The sequence below is a fragment of the Erithacus rubecula genome (genome assembly GCF_903797595.1).
Source record: "Erithacus rubecula genome assembly, chromosome: 3".
In the NCBI taxonomy this organism is placed as follows: Eukaryota; Metazoa; Chordata; class Aves; order Passeriformes; family Muscicapidae; genus Erithacus; species Erithacus rubecula.
Window position 1 is genome coordinate 15,781,619 of NC_136689.1, and position 16,559 is coordinate 15,798,177.

Consider the following 16,559-nt stretch of genomic DNA (forward strand, 5'->3'; position numbering starts at 1 on the left):
AAACAGAGATAAGTGTGTAAAAGCAGAATGAGCTTAGTGTGTAACATCAGCCTTTAAGGAGGTGCTGCCTGTTGTGCAGCTTGTCCCTCCAGGGCAGGACTATCTAAAGGAATGTGGTGGGGAGGGAGCCCTGCATGGAAATCACAAAGAAGAGTGAAGTATGCAGGGGTCTCTTTACAGGACCAGGGAGAGATTGTGGAAATCTTTGGGTGCTCAGGTTGGAAGTACCATGGAAGAATAAGTGAGTTGCTGGAGCTGGATATGGTGGGAGTAGTTGTGGTGGGAGTAGTTGAAGTCATTCCTTGAGGGTCCTGGAGCAAAGCAAGGCCCTGGTGCTCTCTGTAGCTCTTCCTGGTGTCAGGAAGACCTGGATGACCCTGAAACATTGGAGGGACAGTGAGGTGGGAATTTTTGAGCAGTGTCAGGAAACAGTGTTGTCTTTCATCTATAACAATTTATTATCAAAACGTCTCAAAGAAAGAAGTGGAAATACTGTAACTGTTTTCAGATACTGTGGTGTTTGTAAATTAGCTTGTCTATATGAAGAACTCTAGATGATTTTAATATGCAGGGTGTCACCACCTGTAGATCTGCCAAAAGAGATCAGTTGTGGAAAAAAGAAGAAATTTTGCATTCCCCACTGTAAGCAATAGAGATCTAAAGACTACCAAATAAAAATGATAAGCAGGGCAGACTGTTAATGTGCTTCCAACTGAAATAACCTTGGAAAGTAAGTTCAGTACTGTTGCTTTTCATGTTGTAGAAAGAAAGTTTCTTAAAATATCAGGGAGCTGTATAACTTAGCAGCTCAGTTTTAACCAGTAATTGAACAAATTATTAAATGTCAGTAGTTCAGTATTTTTGGTTTTGCTTAGCTCTGGTGCATTGCCAAATTCAGTGTTTTGCAGTGGATCTCTCAGTTATTGGTGAGAGCTGAAGAGCTCTGCGATTCAGTACAATAAATTCACTGTTCTTATAGCAGTGAAGGGGTCTGGTAAATAGATCTCAAAAGATCCATGTTACATTTCTGACTTGATGCAGTCTGCTAGGTTGGAATTCTCTGGGCTTCACTTTCTTGGCCCACAAAATGAAGACAATGAAGGTTATCTATGAGGCACTTTCAGAATGTGCTTATGTGAGATGAGGTTTCTTGATTACTGTGTGAAGCAGTGCTCCTAGGAAAAGCACTGGTGATTGCAAATGTCACTTGTTCTGTGAATCTTGATTCAGCCTTGCTGATGCCTTAATTAGGTGAATACCTTTAGCCAAGAATACTTTTGGAAAGGATTCTGATGGGAAGGGAAGGAGGGGGCAGGAAAGAGGAGATTGGTTCAATGGAAATTTGTCATGTGCTGACAGGTAACCCAGAATGTTATACAGATGTAGCTGTTGTGTGTTAGGTTGCTCAAATAATGTATTTTGGATGCTTAGTTTAGTTTAGGCTTTTTTGACCAGATTATGTGCTGTAGGCCAACTTGTATGGATGTGTCTATGTAAGAGTACTTTGGGCTGTTGACTGTGAGCTGTCTGTCCTGCCCATTGGAGTTGTAATATACCGCAGTGTGGGTCACTGCAGTGATCTTTAATGAAAAATTTAGAAAACAAATTGATTTGCAACTTCAATAATTTATCCTTTTAATCTTCTGATTCTTTATCTTTTTGTCTTCAAATCTTTTTTTTCCTTGACCAGACGAAATACTCCTTACAAAACCCTGGAGCCGGTCAAACCGCCAACAGTCCCGAATGATTACATGACCAGCCCTGCCAGGCTGGGCAGTCAGCACAGTCCAGGAAGGACAGCTTCCTTGAACCAGAGACCACGAACACACAGGTAGGGTCTTTTCCCACAGTAACTTTTCCTGCTTGGCAAGCCAGTGCTTACTGAAGTCACAGAAAAGCCTTGAAGCTTTGTGCTGCTCAGCTTTTTGTTGAAAGGCAAAAAGGTGAGTTATTCCACCACTGCATCGACAGAACTTTACTGCATTGCTGACTTCACTAAGTGCCTTCATATTCAGTATTCTGAGTGTAGCTTTTTAAAACTTCTTGAATTGCAAGGCTAAATGTTTCTCTGAGTCTCTTGAGTGAGTTTTTTTTCCAGTTTGATTTTTATCACAGGTTTCAAACTGCAGAGAAAAAACAGATGAAAGAATTCAATGTAGTTAGAAGTAAAAGGTTAGCTTGTTTTTTAGCGAGCTTCTTCCTTAATATTATGCTTTTTTTAAAAAACTCCCAGTAGGCATTTAAACATGGTAGGTCACTGACAGAGATTGAGAGAGTATTTTCGACACAGTTGGTGATGAAATACTGTCAGAATTAAGTAACTTCTAAATGTCACTTCATGAGGATCTTGTTAGTCTGTTTAGCTGGCTACTGTGAATGCTCCTTACTCCTGTCTCACAGGATCTTCTTTTATGTAGGCTGCAGTTAGAAATTCAGCTGCAACCATGGTGACAAGATCAAGGTCTTGAGCAGACAGAACACTAATTTTGAAGGAATTATGTTGGCTTCCATTTCAGATCACTGATTTTCTTTTTTGTAATGGTATTTTCTAAAGATAGATACTTGAATAATTTGCACTTGACTCTTGAGTGGTTTATAGTTATCCAGGAGTGGTAAATAAACTAGAACTTCACTGAGTACTCTTAATTAATGTGGATGAACTAAAGTGAAATTGTGGCTTCAAAACATCTTACCTGCTTAGTTTCTTTTACATTATCCATTTAATGTGTATAAATTCAAGACTTGAACGAAAGGAGTGCTCTTAGATAAGGGCAGATTCTACCTGAATTTTGATTCTTTTTCAGTTCCCTCTAAGAAAACAAATGTTACAGTGTCCGAAGGCACATGTAGAAATGTATCCAGTAGTTCACTATGTTTTGCATTTCTGGATTCTGATTTGCATATCATATAGCATTAGTTAGACAGATTTTGAGCTGGCTGTACTGTTACCTTTCAGACTGTCTTAGAAGCAAACTTCTCGTACATAAAAGGTGTGTGGGCGTTGTGGGGAGTGTTAGATACACAGAAAATTAGGCACATCATTCCCCACACCCCACCCCAGGAGGTTTATCATGTCCATTCTCAGTTGAAAACTTAACAATCTAAACTTGTCCTCTGAGTAGAGGAAATGTTCCTTCAGGTGACAGCATAATTAATCCTAAGTAATATTTAGTATTTAGCCATGAAGTCTTCCAGCCCCAGCGTACTACTTTCAATTATTACAAGGCCCCTGAACTACTCCTGAAGTTGTTACTCCATTGCCTAGAACTTGCATGGTTGATTACTTTTTTATTTTTTGAAGCATTTAATTGCACACTTTATTCATAGTGATGTTTATCAGCTTAGCTAATTCCATTTATTAGGAATGTAATGCATCCAGACGTGATTATCTGTATGCAGTTGTAGGCAAAGACAGAGGCATTTAATAGGGAGTTTTTCAAGAGTCTGTAATTGAGTTAGGCTGGCCGAGCTCACACAAGAAGTGTGACTGTTGATATGCTTTGGTAGGAGATGCTGTGCTAACACTTGTGTTGTCCTGCAGTGGCAGTAGTGGGGGAAGTGGCAGTCGAGAGAACAGTGGCAGCAGCAGTATTGGCATTCCCATTGCCGTGCCTACCCCGTCACCGCCGACCATCGGGCCAGGTAGGTGGCACTGCTCCCACGCTCACTGCTTGTGCTTCCTTGTGTTTGCACTGAACATGATGGGGTAGAAACTGTCCTGAAGCACAGTCCTACTCAGGAAATTACTTGTGAGTGCTAAGTGATGTCTAAAGTTTTAATTCTTTACCAAGAGTAGTTGCAGGCCAGTCAGTTACTGGATGGTTAACATACCTTTGCTGGTCCATATGTTTATAAGACAATCAAGGGGTGCAAGGGGAGTAAAAGACAAATGTATCCTTTTAAAGCATAACTATAATTTTGAATGTGTCTACAATTTGGCATTTCTGGATGCCCTGAGAGCAGCAGCAACTATCTACATGTTTAATGGTAAAGACTGGCTTCTGAAATACTGTGCTAACTTTGCCATCTGTGGTGAAAGAGCCATGAGGGATTTCTCAGCGTTGGAGGCAGACTCCCCCGTGTTTAAGAATGATGAATGGTGAGATTGAGTAGTGTCCTTCTTCATTATTATTATTTTAGTAATAAACCAGCCCAGTCACTTATTTAACTGTTTTGCAAGCCCATAACACATAAGGAAACACTGGAATTTTGGTGTAACGTAATTCTGGTATTGCAAGGATTTCTCTGTTTTTTGGATGACAAGTCTTCTCTTCCTTATATACATGTAGGCTTCCTTTTCCAGGGCCTTTTCTGGTCCTGCAGTGGTACAAATAGGCATGAAATCTTATTATCATCTGGCATCCCATAAAAGTCAATGAAAATAAAGACTAGTGTATATAGAACCCTGGATAGGATCAGGGTCTGAATTTGTATTAGTTAACTCAAGTTGAATTTTCATATTTGTTTGGGAAGCCTATCAAGTGCCTGTATTTTTTTTTTAAACTTTTAATAATATGGCCTAATTAGGAATATAAACTATTTTATTAGCACACATTTCTGTTCCTCCTGGAGCCCCGCCAGCACCACCACTGCCTCCACCTCTCCCGATGGGCAGTCTGATAGGTGAGACTTGTCACTGCTGAAGTGATTGCAGTCATGCTGCATAATCAATAATCATCTCTTCCTAATGAACTTAGTGAGGGTGTTTTTTCTTCTGTAGTGGGACCTATGTGATTTGATTACAAAAATCAGTTCTGGTTTTTTTTTTTTCAACAAATCTAATCTGCACTAATTTCCTGTGGTTAAAGCCTCTGAAGCTAAATGCACTAGGTATGGAGAAAAGGCTGCTAGTTGCTTGAAATCTTCTCCCAGTCAAGCTAAGATCCAATTAATCTGATCTATAAGATCTCAGAATCAGATTGAGTATTGGTATTAGGCTGTGTAACTCCTGCAGCAGAAATTAAGTCACTGCACTTGCACTCTAGCTTAGAAATGATAGCTTATGTGTAAGGCAATGTGTGTGTTCTATTCCATGGCCATAAAGTGACTGGAAAGCACAAGTGTCTGTCACAGTGCCTTGGCTTTGATTCCATAATGCTGCAGGCAGGTGTCCAACTGGAAGACTTGAGGATGTGAACTAACAGTTCTTGAGAAATTGCTTCAGGCATTACATGTAGCAATTAGGGTGGGATCTAAAAGTAGTATTTTTCAAAATAGACAGGAAAAAATACCCCACCCTTTCCTGTCACAGGCTGATGATAAAAATAATTGATTGAGTTATGAAACTAGCTTTGGAGGCTTTGACCCACATAACCCTTTGCACTCTCCCTTACTGAAATGTTAAGTGAAAGTAACTTTGGACAGCATTACAGGACTGCAAACTTCTGCCTGCTTGCTGCTTGTGTCTTATATAATTATATGATGTATGTATATAGAAGCACAAAACATTTTATTGCAAACTAGTTTTTGCATTTAAGAATTGCATTAATTCATGCGACTACAGCACATGAGATTTATTAGATTGCAAGGTGTGGTTTTCGGTCTGTCAGAGGTTAATCTGAAAGAGAAAAACCGTTTTGTTAACCTTGAAATTTGTGCAGCAAGAGGTGGAAGGTAAATATGGGTGTTTGTCATGAAGAATGAATGACATCTTTGTCAGCTGCCATTGGTGATTTTGATTTGTTAGTACAAATTCCATCAATATAAAAGCACAACCAGCAAATATGAATGATAAATGTACTAAGTATCTGAAGCTCATGACATTTGTTTCACTGTTTTGTGTTGTTTTTTAGTAGACTGAAGGCATGTTCAGCTTTGCAATGGAAGTGAATTTTTTTTGAGCAGAATGTGGATTTATTTTTCTGTGTGCCTTTTTGATAAAGGGTATTATTGCATGTAGTATAATTGAGATACACTTAAGAGTTGGAAGAGTTGGATTCAATTTTCCAGTCCAATCCAGTCTCCCAATGTACTCTCAGCATTTCTCAATGCCCTTTATATAAGTGTTGGTTTATGTTCTGTGTGGTTTGTTTCTCATTATTGATTGTAATGGGGATGTTTATTTTTCTGTTAATTGCTTGTTACTGACCTTAAATTAATGGAGAACTGTAATCAAGTATTTTTCACATTCTGGACTTTTTCTATTTTCTGCATTCTATCCCAAGTAATGCTCTGCTTAAGTCTTTTCCTTGGTTCCTCTGGCTAATGCTTTTCAGCTGCTCCTGGTTCAGCTCCTGGTTCCCAGTATGGCACAATGACCAGGCAAATCTCGCGACACAACTCTACCACTTCTTCAGCATCTTCTGGTGGATACAGACGGAATCCTTCTGTGACTGCCCCATTTTCTGCTCAACCTCATGTTAATGGCGGGCCTCTTTATTCTCAAAATTCAAGTAAGCTGCTGAGCTCTGAAATCACAAACTGTTTTGAGCAAAATGATTGTAAAAGCATGCATGGCATTTTAATTCATTTATGAAAAGCATCAATGAGATAACTGCTTTCTTCCCTGAAATAGAAGGAAAAACAAACAAGAAAAACCATATTGAAATTGTACAGCGATTGCACTATATGCAATTATACTGTTTTCCCCTCTGACTTGTTTACTGTTATTCATGACAAGAAATTATTAGGATTGCCTATCTAATTATAGGCACATTATACTTGGTATTTCAGGTGTGCTTGCAGAGCATAAACTAAACCCAGGGTTTTTTGCAGGAGACCTAATGTGATTGTAGTACAGTCCCCCACTATTTGGATAGTAACAAAAGAATAGTATCTGAGCACAATGCTCAAGTTCTGTCACACAGTTCTTCCCTGTCTCTGTCTCTTTCTTAAATCCTTTCCTGATTCCAACTTCTCCTTTGTTCTTGGCTGTTAAAGAGCTCAGTCTCTCTCCTCTAGAATACAACTTCTCTGTGCTTTCATACTAGTAGGGAGTACAGAAGGAGATGAATGAGGAAAGGGATGGATGCCATGGGCAGGTGAGCAGGTTTTAGTCAGCAGCCTCCTGTCTGCCTACCCCAAAAGGGCAAACAAGGTTCACTGCAGAAAGATCTGCAAAATAAGAATCTTGGCTGCTGGTAGGAAGCTCTATCAGGAAACTTCTTCCTTGTCATTTCCATTAATTTTGATCAAATACACATTGAGGAGTGGTAGTTGTGTAATGCTTTTTTCTCAGTAGTGTTCAGAATGCCAAGTCTTTAAACTTCAGAGGAATATTTCTTTTGAAAATAAATGTTGATGTTTGGGTTCAAGATCTCTTCAGACCAGTGTTTGCTGTTGTGTTCTTACTCTTAAGAAAAGAATGCTTTTAAAATACTTGAGACACTGAAGAGTTTTCTGAGTAGTTTAGAAGTATTACATTAGTCAGAAATTCTTTTAAATGAAGACACAGTATCTATCTTTTCTTTTTTTCCAAATCTGATTTTTCCTTCTATTCTTGCTCACCCATACTAGCATTTCATTTCCCTCCATATTCTTATTCCTCCACATTAATTCACCATAACAACAGAAACTCCCTCCTGCTTGAACAGTTGAGTTTCATTAAATAAACAGGAATTTACTTCTGGGAATAGTTCAGTTGTCTTAAATGCTGTGCACACCACTGTTTCTGAATGTTTACATTTGTCCAAAGCAATTTTTTGCTCAAATGCAGGTGCTGTTTCTTAATCTAGCCTCTCTGGTGTTGTCAAAATACTGATGGTCAGCATTTTTTAAACAGTATTTTGATGGGTGTGTTTTGCTACTTGAAACTGTTTTCCTCTGTTTCTGTAACTGGTGATTGTTTTTTTAGTGCTACTGTCTTGACATTAAACCCAGGTCCCATGTTTCCTTAAGGTTCTACTTTTCATGCTAACAAATGCTCTGGTTTTTCTTAGATGTTTTCTTCAATTCTGTGAGACACTGTTCTCCTGCTTTTATTGATCATTTATCCCATACAATTTATTTGATTATTGGTTTTGTAATGAACTAAATGCTACATTTTAATTCATCAAACATTAATCTTAGTTACAGCTTTATTTAAAACTGTTGCTTACTTGGAAGAACAGAACCTCTTTCAAATTTGGTTCCAACTGGATTATTACCCTGCTGAATTCCTACCTTCACAGGAATTTCTTTGCTCCAGTGCAAGAGAAATTTCACTGAGAAGGGACACAGTATAAACAAATGAGTTGATGTTTTGTTGAGTTTCTGGGGAGGGTGGTTTATATTATGCTTTTCATTCCCTGGACTTAAGGGAAGATGTCCTGCCAGAGCTGACAGTTTGAGTGGCTTGCCCTCCTGCTCCCATTCCTCTTCCCTGCCTGTGCAGGGAAGAGTTGAACCATCTGGGCCATCAGCCCAGTGGCTCTGAGTAGGGGTGTGGTCAGGTCTCACTGCTCACCAGATAGGCACATAGTGAGAGAAGATGAGATTGCAAGGGCTTCCTGAGGAGCTCTGCACACTCCTGTAGCCACTTGAAGCTGTTGAAGCCTTTGCCAGCCTTTTAGGCTGCTGAGTGCCCTCTCACCACAGAAGACTTAGTAAAGCTCCACTTTGCTCTAGAACCATCTATTTTTTCTACCAGCAAGCAGCAAGGTCCCTTTTTTTTGGAAAAACAAAAATGCAGTAAGCTAGCTGACTGCCCCTGTCACAGCAGAGCACAGTGATGGAGGTGCTCTCTGTGTGAATGTGAAGTATTGATGCTGGATCACTGTGCCCCTTGCAAAAGTTGTTTTTGCTTTGTATCAGTGCTGCTTTGCTGCACCTGTTGTAGCACTCCACTTTGATTTTAGAGGAGGAGTCCAGAATCCTGCAAAACATCACCTCTATTTCTAGTAGTTTACTTTGAAACGGTAACTGCTAAATTGAGTAATCCTTGTTTAGCAGCCAGACAAAAGCTCAGTTTTATGTGCTCCCCAAGTGAAGCACACAAAATGTGTGAGAGAGCAGAACCTTGGCACGTACCCTGTGAGCTCCCAGAGGCAGCCAGGCTGTTACCTGGCTGACCACAGGCATGCTTTGCTTTTGATCTGCCACTGGCAACCCACCAATTCAGCCTTGTTGGAAACACAAGCTTGAAGAAGGTTCTTGTGTGTGTGTTCTTGTTGTTCTTTACATACTTTGTTTTGTGGTCCTCGTTACTGACGGCTGCTTTTGTTTGTTCCCCCTTTTTTTTTTCCTTTGTCCATTTGACTTTCCCCATATGGTGTGTGTGTTGCTACCAGTTTCTATTGCTCCACCCCCTCCCCCTATGCCTCAGTTGACTCCACAGATACCTCTCACAGGCTTCGTGGCCAGGGTGCAGGAAAACAGTAAGTTTGGACAAGCTGAGCTGTTAAAGGGTAGAGCCTACTCTCTTCTAGCATGCATGGCTGGCAAGTCAGACTCTATTTTGTTTCCTTTTCCAGAAGCTAATACCATCTTGCATTCTAGTATCAATATGCTATTGGAGCTGAAGGGCACACTCTTCAATATTTTATAACACGTGCATGATTATTACTGACCCATTTAAGTTCTGAACTGCAAATTTATTACAGAAGTACAGTGTGAAATGTGGCATATGTTTGGTGCGAATATAAAATTGTATTTAAATTGAAAATGCTAATTTCATGTTGAATCACCCTGCCTTTTTCACTAGGAACAATTGATTAGGTTGTATTAGAAAGACTTATGTAGACTGTTAGAACGTGTAATGTGTAACCATTGATCCCAATACTGTAGCATTTTTCAGGAAGCTGTACAGTCAATTGAAAACACTTAGTCTTAAGATCTAATGCATTACAAAGGAGCTTGTAAGGCATCTCTCCTCTCGGCAGCCTTTCATTCTCCATTTCTTTGTGTCTCCTATTTCCCTGCTGAGCTTCTTGCAGCATAGCTCTGCTTATTAGGTTTGTGACAGATGGTTTCTAGCTGTGCTGTGTTTATACTGGTAACTCTGCTTTTACCATTACTGCTTGATTCCCTTCAGGTGAGTGCTCCTGTCTCAAGTGCTAGTGCAGGTGTAAAGTCATGTTCCTGATCTGGAGTTTTCTTTTCCTCTAGGAGTTTGTTGCAGTTCTGTAAACAACAGACTAAATGTGATGTAAATAGGGCATGAAGTAAATTAAAAATGTTTTAAAAGCAATTGGGAACAATTTTGAGTTTTGCTAGGGTCTCTGCTACTACACAGTTAGCTATATAGCTGCAGTTTCATTTAGGAACCCCAGGTCTGAGTAGTGCTGCTGTTCTGCTTCCCATTAGAGCTTTTAAGTGGTTGTGTTCTGAGTATTCCCCATGGAATTGGAGACATCTCTCTGGTTCTCTTTCAAAAATAAGGTATTTTGGTGTTGTGCTAGGCAAACAGTAAGAATCAGAGTGATGTAGAATAGTGTGCCACAAAATTGTGTTGACAACCTTTCCAAAATATTAAGTGTAGAGGAAAACCTGCTGAAGATGAAGATTACAGAATATCTTCACTTGCAGATAAACTTGAGAAAATTGCCACCTGCTTCTGAATTGTTCCAAGTGGAGATAACACAGCCCTTGGGAGAGCAGAGGTGAAAGGCACAGACTGACTTGTGCATGCAACAGCAAAATGCAAGCTGACTTGTGAATGAGATGGCAGAAAACAGCTGAAGCTTGAAATCTGGTCATAGGAATTGTTCTTTATTTTCTTTCTTTTAATAATCCCTTGGGTTGGAAAGTTATATAAGGAGTATGGCTTGGAGCTGCTGCTGCCTCATTCTGGAGGCAGGGTGTGTGTGGCAGCCTGTGCAAACGCTCAGCAGAACTGGCTGTAGAGGCTGTTGTTGAGTTTTGGCATTGTGTGCTAAACTCTCACTGGCCTCATCTTCTACAAGAGGGCTCTGGTGTTAAGAGACGTGGGTAGACTTCTCTATTCCTTATCATTGAGATCTGCAGGTTTGGAAAGCCTCTGCTTGTGGATTTCTTTCAGAGGACAAGGACAGAGAAGGCTCAGAAATTCTGCAACGCCTTTTCTTTTTCTCCTGCATCCAAACCATGGCCATCTCCTCCTGAGAGGTTTTCCAGTGTGTCTGGTGCTCAGGGACAGCTGATTTGATATAAGTGGCTGTACTTTCACACCCAGTCCTTTCAAAAGGAGTCTGCTGGCCCCCATTTAAAGAACATGGGTGGGAATACATACAAGAGATCTCAGTTTGGAGCTCTATAAATACTCATTCCTTTACCTTTTCTCATTTAAAGTCCTAGAGTCTGGCTAAATTTAGAACCAGGAAAAGTCTAGGTTAAAGTCCAAGAGGAGAGGGGATACTTCAAGGGAATGGCACTTGTCTAATTTTTTGTTCTTTTCTCTCCCTTTCTTTAAATGTGAAGTTGAATTGTTTTAAATGTTTCCCATAAAGCTTGCAGTTCCTGCACTACATCTCAGAGTATGTCTTGGTGCTTTCACACTTGCATTTCCTGCTCTTTCTCTTTATTGTCAAATATGCAGCTTTGCTGTTGAATAAATATAATGATTTTTTGTATTTTTAATTTTTAAAAAATTTCCTAAGGTAAGGATTTCTCAAGATCTCAAATTGTTGTTGTTTCAACTCTGTTTTTTTTTTGCTGGCTGCAGACAGAAATTAAGGGTAGAAATACATTGTAGAAGATGTGCTAAATTGCAGCACAAAACCAGTCCATTCATAAAGGGTGTTGTCATGTGTCTGTGGTGGATTAATGAAGCCTGTCTGTGAGTGCTATTCAGTAACAAGCAGGACGTAGCATTCACTCTGCCAAAGACTTTGTTAGTCTGTCTCCAAGTGACATAAATGGGCTTCTGTATGGGAGAGGAATCACTAATACAGTGGCAGCCAGTCTTATTGATGGAGGGAGCTGTGGGGTGTTCAGCTCAGCTGGTCCAGTTGAAGAGGAGCTGGGCTTGCAGGTAAAGGAAGGATTGGCCCTTCAAGGGAAAGGAGCAGGCTGATGCCTGGGCTGAGGCAGCCCCTGCCCCAGCAGCTCCTGCCCCTTTTTGCCCCTGGCAGCAGGTGCCAGTTCTGACCCAGTGCAGCCAGTCTGACCCAGACAGGACATGGGAGCTGTGCCCGTGGGTCAGGGGCATGGGGCTGAAGAGCAAAGGTTAAATCATGGCTAGAGTAGTGATCAGCCAAAAGTAAAAAGTGTTCAAGCAAACAAAAACCCTGCTTCTAATCTCCAGTGCCATTGTAACCATCAGTAGTTAAAGATTCATTCAGTGCAGTGTTGTTCTTTCTCTGTTGCTTGGCTTTCTTTTCAAAATTTGTGTGCTGGAGCTGCACATTCTGGAGCCTGATGCCTTGTTCCATCAAATCCTGCCTAGAGCAGTGGTTTTCAGCCTGTGTTTTCAGTGTGCACAATCCCAGATCTCTTGAAAATGAATCTGTGTTGCTATGAAACCAAGTTGATGTTAGCAACAGTAGCTTCCTTTCAGTAACTTGTGGCTTCCTAGTGCTTACACCATGTCCCTGTGTAGTGGCCCACGTCTCCCTAGGAATAGGATAAAGTGACTTTGTGTCCTGCATCTGAGTATGCCATCTCTCTATTTCACTGCCAGCTGCTGTCAGCATTTCTGGAAACTAATTTAATGAACTGATTTAAAAAGTGATTTGTACCATAATGCCTTTCTCTTTTTCCCTTTCCCAAAGCAACTTGTTATTGTGCTGATAGGAGAATCTCAGGGCAGGGATTTGACATTTTGGATTATACATTTAATTCCTTGAGCACTTTTTCTCTAAGAGCAGCAGCTGCCTGTTGTAGTTTTCTATTTATTAATTGATTCCTGGATGTGTGCACAACACAAGCTGGTCTGCAAGATAAGGATCTGTACAAAGCTTTCCTTCTGCAGGAGGATTACTTGGCTTCCTCTTACCTGGTTACCTCTTAAAACGGAAAGAAACTAGTATTTATGATCCACACCAGATCTTTTTGCTCCCTAATGAAGAGAGAGAGAAGGAATCCAAGGGAAGCAGTGTTCAGAAGTAAATGGAAGTGACTGTTACAGACAAAGGATTTGTTAAAAACCAATCAGGCTGCTGCTGCCTGGCTCAGAGGGTGCCACTCGGAGTCCTCCATAGCTAACGCTGCAGCGCATGGACATTGGAGCAGGAAGCTTTCCTCTCTGCTGATGTTCAGCTTATGCCCCGCAGCATGTGCTTTGACTCTAGTAGCATTTACACATAGATTTGACCACTAATAACAAATATAGTTGTGTGTTGTAGTTGTTAATACAAAGCCTCTGTTTCTAATCAGTGCATGGTATTATAGTGCATGCTGTGTGTATTGTCCCCCCCACCCCAGCCCTTTTATTTACAGTGTACAGCCTCAGGTTTGTTTGCATCTCCACTCTCGTGATTTAAGGAAAAACAATAATCTCCAAATGTTTCCAGTTGCTGATAGCCCGACTCCTCCCCCGCCGCCGCCTCCCGATGAGATGCCGATGTTTGATGACTCTCCTCCTCCTCCACCCCCACCCCCCGTGGATTATGAGGATGAGGAGGCTGCTGTTGTGCAGTACAGCGATCCCTATGCAGATGGAGATCCTGCTTGGGCACCTAAAAACTACATAGAGAAAGGTAAGAGAAGTGTTGCAGCTGTGTTAGTGCAGTATCAGAGGCTTAATGTGTTTGAAGGAAATGAAGGACTTTGCATGGGTCAGATGAAAACAGTCATTGTCCCTCCTAAATCAGAACTCAAACTATGCTTTCCTTAATTTGTGTCTACACCTAATATGGTAAAACATAATCCTTCTTTGGACAAATTATAAAATACCTTCAAGTATTCTGGAATGGATGAAAAAGCAAGCTTCTTCATGAGAAGCAGATGTAAATGGCATGGCTTTCATCTTTGATGAGCTGGACTTTCTGTACATACCTCAGGATTGCTGGGCAGTCATCTACAAACTGTTGCAAAACGGACAGGAATTCCAAGCTGCATTTATCTCATCAAACTAGGTTACAGGAGTGGATTATTAGACTTTGAACTATAAAATGTGTTGAAGCTTCTCTGGAGATTTATCAGTGACTCCAGATCAGCAGACTGTGAACTGTGCTTAGGTGTGAGGTCATGTAGTAAACATCTCTTCCCATAAATAATGGACAAGCAGCTTTCCCACCTGTGGAGTTGTCTGTGTTGTAGCACTGACCATTTTGTCAGCAGCAGTGCTGCCAGTTTTCTCATGAGCTGGCTGGTGCTGCAGTGAGTATGAAATGGGGCCAGGTACCTGTGATGTTTGTGGCAGAGCTTTTGTGTTCCATCTCACTCAAGCTGGACTCTGTGCAGGACCTACTCATGGGATGAAAATAACTGATGCAGCACATCATTGCTAGACATTAAGGCATCAGGTATCTGAGAATATATATAGGTGTAAAACAGTGGATTCTTGGAATTCATAAAGCTGATCAATTGCATAAATCCATCTTAACTTTTGAAGGGTAAAGCTGTGATGTCTGAAATTCGTATATACACAGTGGTAGTTTTTAACTCCAGTATTGGTGGTGGCAACATTCTTTCCTTGGGGAAGTCTCAGCTTTGTTAATGGCACACAGCAGGTTGGAGGTTGGTAAGAGTAAAGTATTCACCAAGCAGATACTGAAAATAACAGGTGTTGCATCTTCAGCAGCTTTCCTGCTTGAATTCAGTGCAGCTCCTTGTAAAGTAATGACAGAACTCCTTATGACATAAAAGCTCTGTAGGAAAGACCATTGATTTGTGTGGAAGGCCACACTGAGGTGCCAACAGGGGCCTCAGTGGAATGATTTTAGTAAAATGTTTTAGCTGTGCTCTAATCAAGAGATTCATTATAGAGGGATCCAGATGCTTTTGAGGTAGTCTGGTCAGAAATGGTACCACACAAGTCAGTTATTTCCTAACTCACCTTTTAAGTGTCCATAAGCTCCACTTTACTGTGTCACAGCTGGAGGTACTTCTGTCAGCAGCTTAACTGAGTGTTCAGTGTAGTCACCACCCACTTCTTAGTGCTAGCTAAGGCTGTAAGGAAACTGAAACTCCGTTTTCTGGACTTAATGTTCAACAGGAAAAGCATGTGAATTCATTATTGAAAATCCCACGATAGCAAACTAATCTTTTAACATTTTCTGAAGTACAATTGTTTTTTAATACTGTTGCTATTAATAAAATGCTAAATGTGTCCCTGTTTATTCCACAGTTGTTGCTATATATGACTATACAAAGGACAAAGACGATGAGCTGTCGTTTATGGAGGGTGCAATCATTTATGTGATAAAGAAGAACGATGATGGCTGGTATGAAGGAGTTTGCAATCGAGTAACTGGCTTGTTTCCTGGGAATTATGTTGAATCAATCATGCACTATGCCGATTAAAAGCTTTTCAAAGTTTGGTCTTGTATTCAAGTCATACCATGATTATTTACAAAGGGTGACTAAAAGCTAACAGAATTGTCTTAATATACTTTCAAAAAATTGTGCCCATTTCTTCAGGCCATACTGTTTTAATGGTATGATTGAATGTCCATCTCTTAAGTCTCTGGGGACAGTATGTCTTACCTGATGACAATTTGTAAAACAAGCAACTGTCTATAACTGGTTATACTTATTTACTTATGCATTGTTAATTTTATGACCAGCCTAAATATTATGGGGAAGTAGGGTATAATATTTAATGAACCATGATCAGATTGTGCCATTACATTTTTCAGTACAGCATGGTAACTAACACTACGTTAGACTAACATATTAAAACCTGGATGAGAAGTTTAATGTTAGTGCTGGTCATATTACTTTTTGTTTAGACTCTTTGCTCATTCTTGAACTATATTTGTTTAAAGCATGCATACAAACTTATGTATTGAAATATACTTTTTTAAAAATCCAAGATGCTTCCAATTGTTGTAATCTTTACCTGGAGTATTCTCACTAAAGTCTATTACAATGAGTTGTTTGGGTCTAAGGTGTCCATGTGATTCAAAAAATGGGTGGTCTTATGTATGTGTAATTTGTACCCAAGTTTTTTTAATGAGTAAATTTACATTATGACTTTTTCCATTCATAAATATATAAGTGAACCAAAGGTCTTGTCCATTACTTTGTTGGTTGGCTTGGCAAAGAAGTTTGGAATGCTAACGTAGCAAAATCATGGCTGTGTTATCCCAGGCAATGTACTAAAAAGCAAATGTGTGTAACATGACTTTATCACTGACAGAGGGCAAATAAATTAGATCTGAAACCTGAATTACACACTTATACATACTCTTAAAAGTTCTTTTCTGCCAACACTTAATTTTAGTGAGGGTTCTTGACTGAATCTAGTTACCTGGATGCAGTAAGTTGGACACCATCTGTAGCTGACAGTTCTGTGTGGGAACTCTGTGGCTCTGGGAAGTGCCCCATGGAGCAGAGGGAGCAGGAGCAGGCTGTCCTCCAGACAGCACCCAGGGGAACACACGTGACAGGAACTTGGCCATTGTTAGGGATCACAGGCAGAGATAGCCAGAGAGGGTGTGCTTCCCTGCTCTACAGATTCTGTGGCTGAAACAGCTGAGAAGGAATGTGGTAGTACTGGGTAATTACTGTGAGAGGAATGTCTGGGACTTCAAAGGCAGCTTCTAGGGTGCTACAGAACA

The 16,559-nt window shown here is 40.4% G+C and overlaps 1 protein-coding gene across 13 annotated transcripts in view; it reads left to right on the forward strand.

Annotated features, from left to right (window-relative positions):
• ABI1 (abl interactor 1) overlaps window positions 1–16,006 on the forward strand; it is a 77,781-nt gene extending 61,775 nt beyond the window's left edge. For 2 of the 13 annotated variants that reach the window (XM_079299589.1, XM_079299590.1), the window contains 7 exons: window positions 1,691–1,831; window positions 3,542–3,642; window positions 4,549–4,623; window positions 6,216–6,392; window positions 9,207–9,293; window positions 13,347–13,532; window positions 15,125–16,006. In XM_079299589.1, coding sequence (XP_079155715.1) covers window positions 1,691–1,831; window positions 3,542–3,642; window positions 4,549–4,623; window positions 6,216–6,392; window positions 9,207–9,293; window positions 13,347–13,532; window positions 15,125–15,300 — 943 coding nt within the window. In that variant the 3' untranslated portion in view covers window positions 15,301–16,006. The remainder of the gene's footprint in view (window positions 1–1,690; window positions 1,832–3,541; window positions 3,643–4,548; window positions 4,624–6,215; window positions 6,393–9,206; window positions 9,294–13,346; window positions 13,533–15,124) is intronic. The other 11 variants (XM_079299595.1, XM_079299593.1, XM_079299592.1 and 8 more) reach the window with 6 other exon arrangements.
• Window positions 16,007–16,559: the final 553 nt, after the last annotated feature.